Source organism: Balaenoptera physalus (genome assembly GCF_965194825.1).
Source record: "Balaenoptera physalus genome assembly, chromosome: 15".
NCBI lineage: Eukaryota > Metazoa > Chordata > Mammalia > Artiodactyla > Balaenopteridae > Balaenoptera > Balaenoptera physalus.
In genome coordinates this window covers 72955832-72975553 of record NC_138894.1, presented here as the reverse complement: position 1 = coordinate 72975553, position 19722 = coordinate 72955832, and the positions used below count along the sequence as shown (strand labels likewise).

General features: G+C 47.7%; 1 protein-coding gene across 3 annotated transcripts in view; it reads right to left on the bottom strand.

Annotated features, from left to right (window-relative positions):
• Positions 1-19722, bottom strand: part of XDH (xanthine dehydrogenase) — a 66331-nt gene that overhangs the window by 44961 nt on the left and 1648 nt on the right. For 2 of the 3 annotated variants that reach the window (XM_082426970.1, XM_082426972.1), the window contains exons 2-9: positions 14050-14107; positions 11070-11166; positions 9659-9767; positions 6389-6515; positions 5376-5437; positions 2034-2102; positions 1629-1718; positions 391-532 (exon numbers count right to left, since the gene is read on the bottom strand). In XM_082426970.1, the coding sequence (XP_082283096.1) occupies positions 391-532; positions 1629-1718; positions 2034-2102; positions 5376-5437; positions 6389-6515; positions 9659-9767; positions 11070-11166; positions 14050-14107 (754 nt within the window). The remainder of the gene's footprint in view (positions 1-390; positions 533-1628; positions 1719-2033; positions 2103-5375; positions 5438-6388; positions 6516-9658; positions 9768-11069; positions 11167-14049; positions 14108-19722) is intronic. The other variant, XM_082426971.1, reaches the window with a different exon arrangement.

Genomic DNA, 19722 nt, shown 5'->3' with positions numbered 1-19722 from the left:
GACATCTCCTCTCCCTAGCCTTACCACATCACCCCCAGAAAAGGGAGGGCAAGAGAGTGACCTTTATGGAACCCCTAGTGTCCGTCAGGCACCGGCCCAGACATGTGAGCTACGTTGCTCCCTCCGCCTTTAGACTGGGAGACACTGAAGGGAAGGGGTCTGGTCCAGGTGATCTGGGTACCCCTGGCTCTCCCAGAGTACCGCGCAGAGCCGGCTCTCTGTCAGTGTTTACGGAGAACAGTCAGCAAGGAGCTCGGTTAATACTCAGAACAACCCTTACAGGAGGTGTCATTACTCCACATATGAAATGGGGAAGTGAGGGCAGAAGAGGACACACAGCCACAGGGACTGAACTGGGCAGACTGGCCCAGGGCCACCCCGCGCCCTTACCAATCTCCGTGTTCCCCACCACCAGCTTGGCCTCGGGGTGCTGCGCTTTGAGGTCCAGCAGCTCCTTCAGGGCCGAGGCCTGGATCCAGGTCACACGCTCCCCTTCAAAACGCAGCTGCTTCTGCGGAATGTCTTTCAGCCTCTGGAAAATGAAGTTTTCTTACTGTGCTGCCTCTTCCTCCCCACTGCCATTCCCAGGGCCATTGCTTTAAGTTTGCAAGGGGATCAACTCTTCTATGGATTTGTTTAATACTGAATTCAGACGGAAAATGCACGTCAGGGGAGAAGAGAGGGAGAACACCATGTATTGAGGCAGGAATTACGTTGCAGCTCTTTTATAGACATTATGTCACTTAGTCTTCAGAAGATCTCAGGGAAGGAGGCACTGTTAGTCTCATCTTTTACAGGTGAAGGAGGAACCTGAAGATCAGGTTATGGGACCTGCTGAAGGTCACTGCCGCAAGGTGACTTGAACTGTCCCACACTGTCTCCAGGAGGTACGAGAGGGGTATCAGAAGGGAATGCAATGGAAGGTTGGCTCTAGAGCATGAGGGGTGATGCGGGGCTGAGAGAGAAAACCCCCAAATCAAACTGATGGTTTTTCAAGGTTTCACAATCCAGAGAAAGACATGCTGGCAGTCTGCTGCAAAGCCGTTCTTTCTGGCCTGTTGAATTCATACAGCATGAATTCATGAGCTCATGGTGAGCTTCATGAGCTCACCACCGCCTGAGAAATCTGCACTTGAGAAACGTTGAGAGTGGCTTGATGATGATTATTATTATTATTTTGGTCATGAATGTTGGCGTGAAGGAGCAGAATCATCAAGGTGAGAAAGTAGGCATGAGAGGTGTCCTTAAGACGTGGCTGCAGGCCATGGATTGTGTCCTTTGAACACAGCTCTCTTTGTTTGTTTGTTTCGTATATAAATGGACTGCTAACAGAAAGAAGAATGGATTGCTTGAGGGCTTATCCATGAGATTTAGCCAGGAAGTCACCAAATACTCCTGGAGCTCCTGTTACTCTACACAGTGTGCCAAAGGGATCCACTCCCTCAGAGTGACACGTGTGAGAAGTGTGGGTCCCTGTGGGAGTATGTGGCTCAGGGACTTGATGTTTGGGTGTCAGAGAAAGGAAGGGAAATTCAGGCTGAAACCTACAGGACAAGGAGGACACAAAGGCCCCAGTGGGTACGAGTGGGACCCAACAGGTCTCCAGGGGCTCATGGGGCATCACCTACCAGCAACTCTGGGGGGAAGATGGGTTCCTGCGTGGGATCCAGGGGCATGAACTCCTCTGGGTTGAATAAAGATGGCGAGAGAGTGACCTGCTGGAAAAGGGGACAGATGAGTGATACACTGTCCCCTCCTTTAAAATGCCCCATAGGGCTGGCCTAGCCCTCTGTCCAAGCGAGCTCATCCACAGACCCCAGCAGGCTGGTGGAGGAGTTGGTATCTCCTGGGAAGAAGGGACAAGGAGGTCTTGACAGAGGATCCAGGGCTAATGTATACATTCACCACCCTCATGGTTGGGGCGTAACTGTTTCCTCTTCCAGCCACCACTGCCCAGAGTGTGGAGAGAGCCCACTGGCTCCTTTGATCTGAGGTTGGCCCTCAGGCTTCCAGGCTGAAAAGGACCCACTTACCTTGTGGTCTTTCTTCTGGTTCATGCAGCAGTTTGGGTTGTTCCCATTTCCCCCACAGCATCCACCATCCTAGAGAGATGACCAACATTCACACAAAGATATTTGCAAAGAGTTTTCACAGAAGCTAAAGAACCTAGAGTATTACTATCAAATGAAATCTGGGTGTGATACCTATTACAGCATCAAAAGGAGCAGCAGATGCCCGACCCCATCCCACTTGCCTCTGCACAGAGGCAAGGCCTCTGCTTTAACTACATTCACTTGGTTAATGTCGATTAAATAACTTGAGAGTAAACAAACAGGACCTCTCCTGGAAGCAGCAGGGATATTTAATTATGAGAAAATGTCTCCATAAAAGCTAGTCCTATTTTATCAAATCATCTCTTTGTGCCCGCTTTCCTCTTCAGTACTGCTTCCTGAGGAGGCCTTAGTTCCCTGACCAGGGATCAAACCTGCCTCCCCTGCAGGGGAATCACAGAGTCTTAACCACTGGACCACTAGGGAAGCCCCTCATGCCTCTACTTCTAAACCATCAAGTTCTATGGGAATTGGCTGGGCGCCTCCCAGGCTGGAGTCTCTGTGGGGCTCCTGCCGAAGACGTTCAGGACCAGAGGTGTGCCCGGCCAGTGTGCCTGATGGCCTTCCCACTCCTTATCAGGCACTTCTCGCCAGAAAGCTCCCACTCTTTACCCCTCACTGCAGGCCTGTTCTGGAGGATGTGTACAGGTCTGATGACTCATCACCTACGGGGAAAGGACTTGCTCAGAACCTCTTGGGGTGCCAATGGCGGAGCACAGAATAGAGCCCAGATTGCTACCTCCCAAAACCAATGCACTGAAGGTGGGAAAGGGTGTGTTCACCTGACTGATCTAGCCCAAGGAGGCAGGAGTCTCAGCTCAGGGCCCCAGAAGACACTACAGAATCGTGGAGTTGTGCTAAGAGGCAAAAGTGGGGGAACTCCCAGGCATAGACCTGGGACACATTTCCAGGGCAGCTGTTCCTGGGGAAGCAGGCTGCGAGTAGCCCTTCCGAACGTGAATCGCGGAAGACACCATTCATGCCGACGTTTCCCAAAGGGTGAGTCACCACCTACCAGCGTCCCCGAGGAAGTTCTCAGAGGGCCAAGGAGGTTGAAGGTGTAGCCTCTGAGAACGTGCAAGCGCTGTCAGACTTGCCTCAACCTCCCTGCACATGCTGCCCTGCGTGCAGACCCCTCCTGCGTTCACTGCTTTGCCACTGGATCTCAGAGCGGCTCGGTCTGTCTTATACCGCCACACCTCCACCTTGCCCTTCCCCTCTGTCTTTGGACAGAAAGGAGAGGGTCTCTTCACATCTCTCTTTTTGGAGGAGTGATGTGGAGAATTACCAGGCCCTGCTTACAGTAAGACAACAGCCTCCCTCACCTGGTCCTTGTGGGGAAGGATGTATTTCACAAAAGTGGATTATTCAGATAATGAAAGTGCCAGCACTTTCTTACTTAGATCTTTTTCCTCGATAATTCATTGATGTGTTTATGACATAAATTACTGTAATGTACAATAATGTGTCACTGCCCTCAAGGTCTACTGCGGTTGGATGAGGCTAGGGATTTTCCCCAGTGAGAGTTCCACTTTTCTCAGTAGGCTAAAACTACTGGGCTTATTTTTATGGTTCCCCCATTTCCTTCCTTGCTGCTAGATGAACGTTGTCATTTCCTGCTGTGAACAGGCTGCCTCGCTATAGCATGCTCTCCTCACCCTCTTCCGGTGTGTGCTATGGCCATGAAAACTAGATAGATGAGCTTTTTAGAACTGTGTGTAAGGTAACAATTAAAAGGCTCTGAATAAAGGCCTTGGGGGCCTCCAATGAGTAACATGCATGAGCTTCTGAGCACATTCTGTGCGTCAGTCACTTTGCCTGCTTGGAACATCCAGCTCTACTCTGCTCTGCTGTACACTGCCAGGCAGCTGGAGTGAAGGGGGTGCGGCTCACCTCCTCCCATGGTGTCACAATAGACTCAGGAACTGTGTAAATGATGATAAAACTCTGACCCACAGAAGGAGTATAATTGTCAGCTACACTCAAAAGCCCTTCTCTCTGGAGAAACTAGGAGAGCTCGTCAGATTGTATTTCTTTGAGAAGCCTCCTATGAAATAAGTACATGCACAAGATTAACAATCCCTGGTTCTCAGGGGAGCCTAAGCAATACATGAAGATCAAATATGGGTAACGGAAAAAATGTACCAGCATCATAATTTATGTTGCCATTTACTGAAAATGTAAGAAGTGCCAGGCATCGTCCTAAGAGCTTTACAGGAAGTCCTTTCCACAAGCACTGTAAGGTAGGTATTATTACAATCCCCATTTTAGAAACAAGGAAATTTGCCCAATATCATGCGTCAATTAAGTGATGGAATGGGATTTGAACCCAGGTCTGCAGATTCTGAATCTAAGCTTTCAATCATTTTCATTTAAATCCGTACCTCCTGGTTCCTCATCATCAACAGCATTCACCAGGATGTGGCATTTTCCATCCTTAGAGGCTCCATCTCCATCTCCACCCTTTTGGGCTATTTGGACACAATACTCCTTTTTGTACTGTGCCAACTCTAAAAGTCAGTGAAAGGCACAGGAGTCTGTGACTCTCCCCTCAACCCAGAATCAAATTGAGACGAGACAGTTTGATTGGAGTCAGGATCAACTTGACCCAGCTGGGAAATCAGGTAAAATCTGGGGAGATTAAGCCAAGAAAGGAGAAGCTAGCCCTCCGTCCTCCTTGCCAGATGACAGGTGTGTGTCTGCATTTATGTAATCAATGCTCATGCACCCCAGCTGTGGTTTCTCACTCAGCGTTATATGAACACTACAGGGGTTCACACACTGTCTGAAGATCTAATTAGCAGTTTCATAAGCCCAGCAGAGTGCCAGCTGCAGAGAGCAGCCGGGACAGGAAAGGAGGAGGGACTCGAGTGCTGAGTCAGGCTGGGTTGTTATTAACTGCCACGTTCAGCTCCTGTGCCATGGGCTGAGCATGCCAGTCACCAAGGAAGGATGCCAAGCCCGAATGCCCTGGAGGAAATTAGCTCTTAGGCAGCATGTCTTCCAGTAACCAGTTCTCCAGGCCTTCCCTGGAAGGAAAGTCTCCATGCTATTGATGAGAACCACCACCTCCCTCCACCCCCAAGAATAAGAACGGCAGAGCCCAATGCCCTTGCCAGGTACCTGCGGCAGAAGGACCCTCCAGCTGGCCATCTGATCATTTTTCTCTGTAACCCAGAGGCCCCTGGCATCCCTCCCAGCTGTGATTCCTGAGTGTTGCTGCTTCAGGAGCAGGGCCGTTGCTGTCCCAGCGCCCCAACTTACCTTGGCGAAGGTCCGGAAGCCCTGGAGGATGGGTCTGTAGCCTGTACAACGGCACAGGTTTCCTGTGGGCCAAGGAAAAAGCTGCAGTGTCAGCGCAGGCCCCGGAGCAGCTAAGGGGTTTGTGGCTTTGCTCCCAGCTCAGTTAAATGCTCTCTTTACATATTTGATTTTCTTTGCTTGGAATGACCCTCCTCCTGCTTATATCCCTGACTTCAAAACATCTACCACTTCTTCCAGGAAGCCTTGCTAGAATGCCTAGACTGAATCAGGTGCTCCTCCTAAGTCCTCCCATGGTGCCTAGTCATAGCTTTATCAGTGAGCTTATCAAACTACATTATAAGCTCTCTTCCCCTTCAGAGTACGAACTCCTTGAGAGGAGGGACTGTGTCTCTCATCCCTGTGTCCCCTGTACCCTGTATAGTGCCTGACAAATGATAGGACTTCATATAAATGACAGAATAAATGATGCATTGAAATGGATTGAATGAGTGGGGAGCCTTCTCTACTCAATTCAGAGGAACAGATAACAGACCCAACCATCTGGGCCCATTCACAGAAGGCAAAGTGGGAAGCCAGTCCCTGTTCAAGGCTCAGAGTCATGGCCTTCCTCATACGTGGCCTTTGCTCTGCAGAATCCTGCTCTGAGGAAGCAGCAAGGGAAGACGCCATGTCATTAGCTTCTGTGCGGTTTCCCAAACGATCTCCTCCCACTCCGGCCACTCATGGCTATCCCATCCCAGCACGGGGTGGGAGCAGGAAGACACCTCAGGAAGATGAACGCTAAGGCAGGAAACCCCAGAAGGTCTCCAAACCACCCAAGTGTTCTTCAAATTAAGAAAGCACCAACCTTCCAGTCAATCGTAACCAACATGGTGGGATGGCCTGAGCCTTTCCCTCAAAAGGCAGTGCCTGGAACTCCTGGTCCACTCCTGGCAACCACTCTGGCCCTGCCCTGCCCTCCTCAGAGCCCCACTTGCCACTCCAACTCCCGGGCCCTGCCTCAAGGCCCATACCTTGGAAGGCATCCTCGATCTCCTCAACAGTGGGCTCGGGCTGGTTCCGAAGCAGCGTGTACATGCTCATGACGATGCCGGGGGTGCAGAAGCCACACTGGGAGCCGTGGCTTTTGGCGATCCTCTCCTAAAAGGGGCAGATGACGTAGACACCTGTGTTGCAGAACCCCTCCCAGGCTCCCTTGTGACTCAACTGGAGCCAGCCCATGTCGACAGGCAGTGTAGGGTAGCAGACGGCATGAAGTCAAATCGTAGTGCCGCCACTTCCCAGCTGTGACCTTGTCCAGGTTACCAAGCCTCACTAAGCCTTGTCTATATGTTTAGGACCATCCTAGCACTTAGAGGATTCAGTGAGATCATTCACGTAAAACTCTTAACATCATCCCTGGCATAGAGGAGGGAGTCAACCCATGGGAGTTATTAATAGGACAGCCCCCTCAAAGAACGACTGTTAGAGCCAGAGGGGCTTCTCAACCTTCACTCCCTTCACTAGAGAGAGGAGGAAGCAGGCTCAGAGATTTAAGAGATGTATGCAAGATCATACATGGTGAATGCAAGAGCTGTGTCAGGTTCTTTTAACTACACTACCCCACAATCCAAAATCAACCAAATGAATGCATTTTATTCCAAATTAGAATGCTGCTGTATTCTTATGTGAAGGCAATCCTTGAAGTCCAATGGGTGGGGACTTAAGAATTGGGAAATGTGTGATATAGAATTCACTAAAAGCATTGAATGTCACAGAATTTTCATTCAAACCTGCAAGATTTTTATTACAAGGAGATTCTCCTCATCTACACTATTTTTTAATCTCTGGGAATCTCTCTTGGAACTTACATTAAGTAAAATTGCTAGAATGTTGTATCCCCGGTGCCTAGCATGGGTAGTCATTCATTTGACAAATATTTACTGAGAAACTATCATGTACCAAGAGTGGTAAAGGCACTGGGGACAGAGAGTGAAGAAGAGAGATGAGGTTCCTGGTCTCATGAAGCTCATATCCTAGCAGGGGAAATACTGACAAAAACAAAGAAGAAAATTTGAGGTGGAGGTCAGTTCTATGCAGAGAATTAGTACAAGAGGACATGACCCAGCGTGAGTAGTGGCTATTTGGAGTGGTTAGAAAAGCCACTCTGAAAAAGTGACCTTTGAGTTGAACTTAATGACATAATTTGGAGCAGGGAAGAGTGTATCCCAGGCAGAGGGAACAGCAAGTGCAAAGGCTCTGAGCACAGACAGTGCCAAAGTCTGATGTGCTAGAGCTGCTGAAAGGCCAGGGTGAGTGGAATCCTGGGACAAGGGATGTCAGTTGGGGGAACAGGCAGCAGCCAGTCGATGCAGCTCTTCATAAGCCAGGGTTAGGGATCCGGATTGTTATTCTGGGTGTGATAATGAGAGGCCTTTAAGGGGAATTTCAGCAGGGATTCATATGATCAAATTTGTGTTTTTAAAGAATCACTCTAGCTGCTGGGCAGGGAATAGTTGTAGGGGCAAGAGAAGAAACAGGGGAACAGGACTCCAAAATGGCCTAGGCAAGAGGGCATAGTGACTTGAACCAAACATTAATGGGGGAAACAGAGAAAAAAGATGAAGATTTCATTGTAAAGTTTGAAGGTAGAGTAGTTACTACTTCTGGATGGATTGGGTGTGGTGTATAAGAGAAAGAATCATAGGTGACTCCTAGATTTTTATCTTGAGCAATTGGGTGGATGCTTTTGCCACTGACTCAGATGGAGGAAGACCAGGGAAGAAAGAAGTTGGGGGGGGGGGTGGAAATAGCGTTTTGTTAAGTCTGAGATTAGACATGCATCTAGTGATTCAAGTAGGCAGCTGGAAATAGGAGTCCAGTCTCTGAGGAGAGGTCGAAGCTGAAGATACAAATATGATGCATTCACATGTAGATGGCATTAAACTCACCTCGGGAGAGTGTGAAGATGGAGAAGGGATGGGGCCCAGGCCAGAGCCCAGGGTGCTGCAGCAATTAGGGACTGAGCCGAGGAAGAGCTGTACGTGGTGCAAGCGTGGAGGCAGGAGGAAAACGAGGAAAGTGTGGTGTCGTAGAAGCCAAGAGAGAAACATAAATGGACAAGGGGAAGTGGAATCTACAGCTTATTTGGAGCCAAAAGAAGTACATCAGGAATAAGGATCTGTACCATTGGAAAGAGAGGGTTTTCGCCTGATTGTATGCATATGATCCCTGTGTTTAAACGGTTCATTCTTTCTTTCATCTATGTTTCAAAGAAAATTACAAGCCCTCATTAATCTTCTCACATCTGCTGCAGGTTGGACAAGTTTAGTAATCTGCCCTTTTCCTGCCTAGGAAGCAAAGACACGGAAGTGAAGCAATACCACCCCACCCCGCTCTGACCCCACATGACTGGCCCAGGATGCTCCCACCAGGGAGTGTAATTAGTTTGCTCAACCGGCGACCCTGGCTCCAGACTCTCATAAGGGGCACAAGGGTGGCAGGACCTGAATGACACGGTCAAGGGAAGATTAAGAAAAGGTCCTGGCTCAGGCACCTTCCGTGATGCAGTCTCCTAAGGACCTCCTGCCTCAGTTTCTCTAAACATAAGCACCGGAAGCAGTGGCTTTTCCTTCCCACTGTGCTCTGCTCCCACATGGGCGCCATCCCACCTTGTCTACGAGCATCCTTTCTCTCTCCACAAACCCCTCAGACTACTGCCCACTCTTCCCCAAAGTGTTCCCAATTTCGCTTCATCCTCAGGTGCCTGATACCATCAGGAAGAAAGCACTGGTCAGACACCCATGTGTCTCTGTTCTCTGACTCAGCCCTTGCTAACCTCCATTTTAATGAGCCCATGTCTATATGATCCGTGGGTGGAAGGTGAGGGGTGCAATGAAATTACCATTGGAGGGAGCAGGGAGTAGGTGGGTTTTTTATCAAGGGGCACAGAGCATTTGGAATCTTCAATCTGAGACGGCAAGGGGGCTTCCTAAGCACACTCGGGCACAAGGTGAGGAAGTTCCCCTGCCCCTTCTCCCTCCAGCTCTGACACAGCTGGACTTACCAGCCACCAGATCCAGTTGACCTCTTGGTTCCCATGGGGCATGCAATGTCACCATTCACCCAGACACAGGAGGGAGCTTCAGGCTCGGGTGCCACCACTTTCTGCCTCACAGCCATCCCCTCACCTCCACGAGGATCTGGGGAGGTGGCTGGGCCAGAATGCCACCTTTGCCCGGGCAGTGACACTCAGCCCAATAACCCAGAGCAAGTCTGCAGCCTTGGTAAGAGCCTCTGGTTACCTGCACAGGATGCAGCCTCGTCTTGGTACTTCCGATTCCTTCCACAGTTGTCACGGCAACATGGTGCAAGGAACAAATGGGGGCCAGGCAGGCATTGGCAGAAAAGTGACTGGAACCCAGATTAAGGTCATTCCGTTGACAACTCAGGTCATCAGAGCAGACCTGAGTGCAGGTCTGGGAGATCTGTGATGCCTGTGTCACTTCTCTTCACTACATTATGTTCTTGTCTTTTCTACAGGTGTCCTCACCTCTCTACCCAAGACTCTGCACCCGAGCCCCTCCGGCGTCCTGTGGGGTCAGACATCGGTGCGCCCTAGGCCTCTGAGCCGGAGCATGGGAGCCAGGGTCTCTTTCAGCTGCCTCTTAGCCCGACACTGGAGGTTGAGTCAAGAGGAAGCTTCTGGCAGTTTCCAGGCCCAAAGTGTGCTCCTCTCTCTGCAGGGCCCGTCCTTAGCCACTTCAATTTCAGAACGTCCTGTCACTTTTGCTTCTCTGCTTTCACTCACCTCCATTTCTCCCATTCCTCTGTGGGGAGAGGGAGGGGAAATCCCCAGGTGACATGGGACACCAACCCCTTAGACATAGCTTCCCCACATCCATCCCTTTATGCATCACTCATTCACTCATACAGACAACATCAGTTACTGAAGGCCAACCAAGTGCCAGGCACCCTGCCGAGGGCTGAGGAAATAAAGGTGAATAAGATGGAATCTCTGTCCTCTAATAGTTTGCCTTCAACTCAGGAAAACAGAAGCCAGTGTGAAGATGAAATTTAAATATTTTATAGTAAGTGTTTCAGAAGGGCTATGCACAGGGCACCATGGGACCAGCAGAGACAAGGGGCACCTAACCCAATCTTGGGAGGTCAAGGAAGCCTTCCTAGAGGAGGTGATATTTTGCCCAGTCCTAAAGTGCTAGTAAGAGTTAGCCAGGTAGAGAAGTCCTTGAGAAAAGGACATTCAAGACGGGAAACAGCTTCTGCAAAGACCAAGAAATGAATGGGCATGGAGCATTGGTAGTTCACAATTGTTTCTGCATGAACAGAGTGCTGGACCCACGAAGAGAAAGAAAACTGGAGAGGAAAGGTGGGGAAAATTGAAGGACCTCACATGTTGAACAAAAAGATTGGACTTTAATTTGGGGGCAATGGAGGCCTACTGAAGGATTTCATGGGATGTGATATAAGTCTGAATTTTAAAAAGATGATTTTTTTCAGCAGTTCAGAATCTTGTCCATATTTATAAGCCAGGAAGATACTTCCTAAGACATCATTCTATAATGTCCCTCTTCATGACCAAAGCCTACTTAGAAACGCAGGAGCTTACACACATGCGCACACACGCACACTCACACAAAAGCTGACCCCTGCGCCATAGTCCTCAAAGGCCAGCAGCCAACAGGCAAAGGATACATGATTTTGTCCTGGAGACGATCATACTTGGAAAGCATCACCGTGCAGGCCCCACAGCCGCCTTCTCCGCAGCCCAGCTTTGTCCCTCTCAGCCCCACTGGATGGTCAAGGGTTAAAGAATATGAACTCAGAGGGAAAAAAAAGTCTTTGTTGGGCTGCTGGGAAATGCCTGGACTGAGCTTCGAGTGAAGAGCCATTCGTCCACACACAGGCTCAGGCCTCTCAAGCCGGGAGGCAGCAGACCCACACGGCCTCGCATTCAGACAGGCTGCCCTGCATCCCGGGGAGGCAGGGAATGAGGCCAGTTCCACTGCACAGAAAAGGAAAGGCACCAGCACCCATGTGTCATCCCCTGGGACTGGAGTTCCACTGCTCTCTAATCCTGGGGATTTTCTTGGGATCGAGGTCTTCTAGGTGTGGTCTTAACAGTCCCCCAGCCCTGTGGTCTCACTGGGCAGGTAAATCAGGCACCTCAAAGACTGGGCACGTGGGGCAGCCCTCACATCACCCCAGCTGGTCGTGCAAGGAAGCCACTCAGGCCAGCATGGGACTTGCTGAGTTCGGCTTCCCTCATCCCCCCGCCGAACCTTTTGGATTGATGAAGTCCAGGGACCAAAATTAAGGCTGGACCAGGGGCTTCTGAATATCCATCCCATAGGATATGTGAATGGAAATTAAAATGAAGATATTTTTGAGGTCACAAACCAATATTGGAGCCACCGCTTATATATTGGGGGAAACAAAATCTCTGATACTTTGTGCTTGAAAAGTGCCTTACTAATAGGCTATTCTGGAGAACAGCGGTTATGGTGGCCTCTTTCCCTGGGACACACAGGCTCCATTGCTGCTTTTCCCTCAGGCCCACAGGCCTCCAGGCCATCTATCTTCCTACTGAAGATGGAAGGAGCTGAGGCTATTATCCCTGGTCACTTCCCTAATTTCAACATAAAATTAATAACTAACAGTGATAAAGCATCTTCTACTTGGAAAGCAGCTATACCCATGGAGCCGTTTGATCTTCACAATAATGTGGTTAGCAGGTAGGGCAGGAATTGATGAATGAAAGAAAGAGAGAAAGGGAGAGAGAAAGAGGGAAAGAGAGAAAGAAAGAAGGAAAGAAAGGAAGGAAGGAAGGAAGGAAGGGAGGGAGGAAGACTGAGACCCAAGATGTAATGTGCGCCCTGCAAGGTGACAGTCACTTGTGTTACCTTGAGTGCTAGGGCACAAACACGGCCATCTGACTCCTCCTCCACCATGCTGCTGCCTCTTTTAAAGCACAGCTGGGGAGGGATCTCTAGATCTCGAGTTATTCTTTTCACTAGTCTGGACGTATGAGATCAGCAGTTTAGACCACTCTAGGGGCACATGAGGACAAATGGAAGCAGCTCAAAGTAGTCTAGAGGTCTTCTGCTAGCCTGGGCATCCTTCTGGAAGCCATGGTAGAAGTCAAGGCTAGGGTCTTCTCTCTTGCCTGGAACTCCCACAAATCAGCTCTCAACACAGGCAACAGCAAGTCATGAGGACTTCATATTTACATGCCAACTTTCAGGTTTGGATTTCATTTGAGATTTGGCCTTTAAACCAGCCAACTGCTATGATCAGGAATTTCTGAGGCTGTCAGGTCTTCAAAACTGTATTAGAAATCTAAAATTGACGTCAACAATCTCTAAGAGTGAGCCTCTCTTTCCAGACCACCCAGGTAGATGGGCTGGAAATGGAGTCCCATGCAGTCCCCTGATCCCACTGAGTGACTCCAGGTCTACAAAAAAACGCCATCAGGTCCATGTGCTGTGAACCTCCAGACCTGCCCCCACCAGGTCAAAAATCCAGGGCAAAGTACACTAGAGCCAGCCGCTATCTGATAGGAGGTGAAAGAACCAGAGGCAAGGCCATGGATTCCAGGCTGGCTTCTGAGGGTGCTGAAACGATCCTTTGTTGTTCCAAAGTATGTCACTGCAAGGAGCCACCAGACATCCCTGCCTCTGGGAGCCACAAGGGTTTATTGACAGAGGTCAGGATGGGTGTCATTCTACAACAGACCCCTAGAGAGTTTCCAGTGTGGGTGGGAAGTTCAGAGCATGGCTCCCAGCTTCAGTTCAGGTCTGCCAGCATTTGCCCAGAACACACAAGGGGGAGGTGTATCCCTTAACACATCCAGCCTCACTTCGTCCTCTGTTAAAGGGATCGCTGTGAATCAGTGAGAGAGCCTACATAAATCACCTTGAACTCCACCCATATGTAGTCAGTGCCCATTAATGTTGGCTCCTATTCTAGCTTTACTGCTGGTTTTGTTCCAGAGCCTCAGAATACTTTCCTACTAGGAAAGAACAAAAGGGATGGGGGATCTTACAGAAGTCCTCCCCACCCTGGGAGCAGAGCAGCACCCCAGCCCCGCTCAGGAGTCCCCCACCCCATGCTTCCCAGTGCCTGCCATTCCCACAGAGGATGGTGCCTCTACACGATCCCCACCTCAGGCATCCTTTTCCCAAAAAAATACCCCTTCCCCTGACTTTCCCTCCACCTTCGCAGAGCTAGAAACCCTGCCTGGGAAGCCCATTTATGTATTAACAAAGGTCTGCTGAGGCAGGCTCTGCTCCTCCTGGGGGTGGGGGGAGGGGAATGACCATGAAGCTTGCCAGAGCTAAGGAGGGTCTTTTGGAGCTGCTTGTTTTACAGGCCCAGGATAAAACCTTGGCATTACTAGAACCTTAAATGCAGGAGACTTGAAGAACATCAAGAATCATATTCTTACTCGGCAGCTGAGAATTTCAGACCCACCAGGCTCAAATGACTTCCCAGGGTCACACAGCTGCCAGGTGGCAGAGTTGCAACTAAGACACAGGGGTCCAGAGCCCTGACCCAGTGCTCTTTCCTCTGCACTTCACGGCCTCCAGACCAGTCACTAGCAAATGGCGTAAGGCCCACAGAATGAGTCCCCAAGTGCCCCCTCTCCCTCACCCCGGCTCCAAAGTCAGGATACATTTTCTTCTCAGGTAGGCCAAAAGGGTTGTTTCTGGATCTGCATTTTTCTCCACCACCTATAAAAGCAAACACCAAAGAAAACTATATCAGAGGTATACTTAGCCATCGTCTCACCCAAGAATTTGTAGAGTTAATGGAGATGTGCTACATATATCATGAAAACGAAGGTGCTTTTCTTAATTCTATAAGATGAGCATATTAGCTGCAAGCCAAATCGTGTACCTGCGGACATGCTGCAATTCTAAAATTCTGCACCCACCACAGAGCACTTAGGTGCGGCGCCGGCCGTGCTGGGCTGACCAAGGCAAAGTTCTCTTCAAATTGAACAAGTCATTTCATTTCCAGCTGCTGGAGCACATGAGTGAACGCCAGGGACAGCTGGGAGCGGGGGCATGCAGACCTCTGGCTTTGCATCCTGGAGGGTGGACTCAGGCGGTGGACGGCCGGTCTGCCGTCCTGTGCTCATAGCAGAGTGTGGTATGCGTTGGGTCATCACAGTCAACAGCACTAACACAGGTTAGAAATGGAGGAGAAATCTCAAACCAAAGGCCCACGAACAGAATGTTCAGTAAGGCAGAAAGTTTGTCCACGAGGTGTTGTGCCAGTTCCAGATGCAAATCATCAAAGGAAATCTATGAAAAACTGTTTCACTTCTCCTCATGCATCATCAAGCCTAAAAGGGTCTGGGTGATTGGGATGATTAAGGGGAGAGAATGTGTGATAAGAGTTTCTTTAGAGAGACCTGCACTATGAGTCTCACATCTTCCTAAAGTAGGAGGAAGAGGTATCTGCCTCACCCCTCCAGCTTCATGAGGGGCTTCTATAGCCCTACATGTAAAGCTCACATGCAGCAGGGCATATGGTGGTCTGGCTTAGCTAAAAGCTAGAGAAAGTCTTACCAGACAAGCTGAGGAAGAATTGTAGTGTAAGGATTGATGTGCACTTCCAGAGTTTGGAAGAGCAAAGGATGTGAAATTGTTGTGCCATGGACCTAGCACAGGCCATACGTGAGAGAGAGAACTTGCTTGGAGGTGTTTAAATCATTCCTAAAAGACTGACTACGGGAGGTGATGGGACCTCCATCAGAGTCTGTGTGGAGTGGACCTCCCAAAACTGGAGGCTGAGGGAGAACAGCCAGACTGAGAAAACAGCCCCCCGCACCATGTCATGAGACTTGCAATTGATGGTTCCCAGCAGTGGGAAGCCATCCTACACTAGCACCTAATAAATAAGAACTTTCTCACTATCCTCTCCTCTCTGTCCTGAAATGAAACTGTGTTTGGCAACTTATAATTGCCCATAGGATTTTTTGTTCACTAAGAGTAATCCAGAAGGTCATGAAACTACCAAAATTTACCCTTGAATAAAGTCTAAAGGAAAGTGGAAGATGAAATTAATTTTCTTTTATGATTACACCCCACAGGTCCAGCTTGTTCAAATTTTCCTGGTTACAAATTTCACACAAGGAGTTGTTTCTTTTCTCTTGGAAATGAAATCATAAATGCACAAAATAAAAATCTTTATTACCTTTCTCATAGATGGCAATAAGGTCCTCTTAGCTTACTAAGAGGCTCCTGCCTCCCCTTCCTCCTGCCCTGCTGCTCTCCTTTTATCACATCCCATCAGTTCTCTGCTCAGTGCCTTCAGTGACCTCCCACATATTCAAGGTAGCATCCAAGTTCCTTAGGCTGTCTTTCAAGACCCTTTTCAATGTGTCCCCAGTCTTCATTTTCAGCCTGTCCCCCTCCTGCTTCCCTGCCAAGCTGGTCTTCATACTCCAGTGAAAATACAACTTAAACCTTCTAACTCCTGTGCCTTTGGCCATTCCATTCCTCTTTCACCTGCATCTTGACTTATTAGAAGACCCCAAACACTTCCCTATCACCCCAGCCACAAGTGGTCCAACCTTCCTTGAATTCCTCAGAGAATGACCATACCACTCTCATGGTATGGCTGTAGTGTTTGTCCCAGCAAACTCCACAGAACCCTCTCTCAACAGGATGCCCAAAGGAAATGTGTATTCTAAAAGAAAAACACTGTGGAGAAGTGAGCTTAGGAAATGCTGGGTTAAACAGATTGCTCTGGTAAAACTCAAGCACCAAAACAAATAATAGCCATAATGGATTACAAACCATTAAATAGAATTGAAACTCTTAAGTCCAAACCGATCATTAATAAATAAACAAACAAGTAGGAGAGAAAGGAAAGTTCTTCCTGACAGAAGAATACCAACTAGTGGCCATTTTGGGTGGCCATTTTGTAATTCAGCACAATAACTGATCTGGTCAAGAATTATCAATGGGTGCTGCAACTAGCAGATGAAAGTTTGATAATCAAGGTATTTACATAGTCCCAAAGTATCTTCTCACAGATTATTCATTAATTATAAAGGGAAAAGAGTAATCTTACAGTGGAGATTGTAAGACTACTGGTGGACACCACCTTAACTGAGTGATCAAAGTTCACATCACAAATAATGGGGAAAACCTATAACATGTGCTTCCTGATATAATCCACCAAGAAAGACATGTCATTTCTCTGGTATCCTGCCCAAAATGCAGACTCTGAGTCTAATTAGAAGAAAGCACGACACAAGCTCAAAATGAGGGACATTTTAAAAAATAATGTCTTGTTTTCTTCATAAACATCAATGTCACAAAAGACAAAGGAAAGCTAAGGAGCTGTTCCAGATTAAGGGAAACTAAAGAGATATGACAACTAAGTACAGGCATGATCCTGGATCCTGGGATTGGGGGGTGAAAGCCATAAATGACTTTACTGGGAAACTTGGAATAATGCTCTGCATAAAGTTTATAGATTAGACTAGTATTATATTAACACTAGATTTCCTGATTTTTATAATTAGATTGTGGTTATGTAAGAATACACTTATTCTTAGTTTAAGGGATAGAGAAGTATGATATCTGAAATTTATTTTTTATACTTATTTATTTATTCATTTATTCACTTGGTTGCATTGGGTCTTAGTTGTGGCACGCAGGTTCCAGAGCATGCAGGCTCAGTAGTTGCGGCAAGCGAGCTCTCTAGTTGTGGTGCATGGGCTCTAGAGTGCACAGGCTTAATTGCCCTGCAGCATGTGGGATCTTAGTTCCCTGACCAGGGATTGAACCTGCATTCCCTGCATTGGAAGGAGGATTCTTAACCACTGGACCATGAGGGAAGTCCCTGATATCTGAAATTTATCCTCAATGTTTCAGAAAGAAAATTTTATACTTTATGTATTTATTCCAATTAATTACATGCATAAATATATATATATATTAAATTATGTATTCATATATCTATATATCTATTTATATGCATAGATTACACACATGTATGTATACTTAAAGAGAGGATGTTAAAGCAAATGTGGCAAAATGTTAGGTGTTGAATGTGGGCAAGTCTATTTAATATTTCTTTTTATTCTTCTTGCAACTTCCTTGTAAATTTAAAATACCTTTAAAGTACAAAGTTTGAAAAATAAATTTCTTCAGTAGAGGGTTTCTCAGGGCTTTAATATTCATCCATTCATTCTGTCCACATTAATTGGGCACCTACTATGTGCCAACACTATACAAAGTGGTCTGAGAATATCTAAGAAGAGTATCTGGTGGGGATACTTTTCTTTGAAATACATTTTGGAATATGGTACCTTACCTACTCACAATCCACTTTACCAACTAGTTCATAAACTCCCGAATGGTAAGTGCCTGGTCTTAGAGATTGTATTCCTCCAGCGCATATGTGTCCCATAGGCTCAGGCCTGGGAGGAGCTTGTAAATGTTGACGACATGGGTAGGTGGGTGGTTGAGTGACTGAGTGAGTGTTGTCTCATCACTGACTGCTGCTTCTCATGGGGGTCACTCCTGGACACCTTCAGCTGCACCCTACATGCCGAATCTTCCCAGACTCCTCTCGGGGCCACCATCTCCACTAACCAGAGAGTGACTGTTCAGAAAAACAAGAATCCTGTCCTCCAAGAAGACGATCACTACGGTGATACCAAAATCCTGGGTAGCTCTTTCCCTTCGACTCTGACTCTAGATCAGATGTGGAAACCATAGTCACCAAGGCCTGTCACCACCACAGAAGGTCCTCGAGGTATTTGATCATTTACATCTTACACCCTCTCCAGGACCACAGCGAGTGAAGACAGAATCCTGGACAGTGGCCTGAAACAGGGAGAGTAGGAAGCTCATATTTAAGAGTGAGTCACTAAGTACCAACAGCTTCTTTGGTAACCTCCTTGCACAATATCTGGTAACAAAAGATCTAGAATATCTTGGGAATCGAATTGGGAAGAAACTTACAGCTGTCTTTATTTGACTGGGAATTCCCTTGCTTGGTCTAGTTTTTATAGCGCTGCTTTCACCTCATCTCTCCTTGCATTGCCTCACCACCTTTCCAGCAGATTCTCAAAAGTCTGTGTGTTTATAAAATTATAAGCACTGATATTCATCACAGAAACCTGTAGTAGTAGAAGCTTTAAGAGATAGTAGGGTTTGATGTAATGATAATAACTACAAATTTTAAATTGCTCTCCTAAGGTGAAAATAAAATACGTGGGGAAACAATTTTCACCAAACCAGATTCACCTTGAAATGCTCGCTTCTAGATCCGGTGCATCATAGCAAACCGTCCCCAAAGAAGAACAGAAGCTTGCACCGTCACATGTGAACTGTTGGCTTAATAAATAATCAAACCTTAGAGTGAGACTGTTCCTTGGAAGTCACTGAATCCGTTTGCTCACCCAATATAAAAATTGCTTAGAAAAATGCCATGAAGATGCCACTGTGTAAGTAATGGGTCGAGAAAGCCAATTCAATGACTGTTTCTTAAATCTCTACAATGTAATTGCTGAATGTGACAAACTCGTTGGAATTCTTGGCTGCAAGTCTAACAGCCACCAACAAGGAAGATTTGCCCTGCCTCTTAGTTTGCTACCAGAGACCAATGCTGAAAAGAAGTCGGCACAGAGAGACAGCTCTGCACCTGGAAGAGCACGGCTGACCCCAGTTCCCAGGGCCACCCAGTGATACCACTCAAACTGAATCCAACAGTCCTGGGAGCACTGACATTGTGATGGCTCATGGAATTCCCCTGCTAGTCACCCAAATATATTCTGACAATTTAAGCACTAGATGCATTTTAGTTCTTGAACGTTGCCTCCAAAGTCACCCAGTTTCTCAACTCAAAATTGCCAATGTTGCAAAACAAATAAAATTGCTCTTATGACGGGGTACAATAATCACTCATACTGTGCACGCGGCCATTCACAATGTGCAACCAAGGCTACCCTTTTACTGTCGCTTTCCTTTCCAACAAGGGAGCTGAAGCAGACGCAAGCACCTCAACACCTGTGTAGGGAGAGCAAGTGGACGGTGGAGACAATGTGATGTGCTTGCCCCCTCTTCTCCCTGCACCTGCATTAAAATCTGCAAAGATTCTCACCCTTCCGGTGCTGCAAGGACTGGTACCCTTTCCATAAGACCGCCCTCTGCCCTATCCCATCCCCACCTTCCCTAGGTCCCTGTGCACCAATGAAGTTAATCCAAGTGAGCAATTTTTATCAAAGTAAGAGGTTTGCAATATTTATATGTATAACTAAGTGTGGGCTGGAGGGGCGCGGGGAGAGAAGCGTGCCCTTTAAGAAATAAAAAACTGTGGC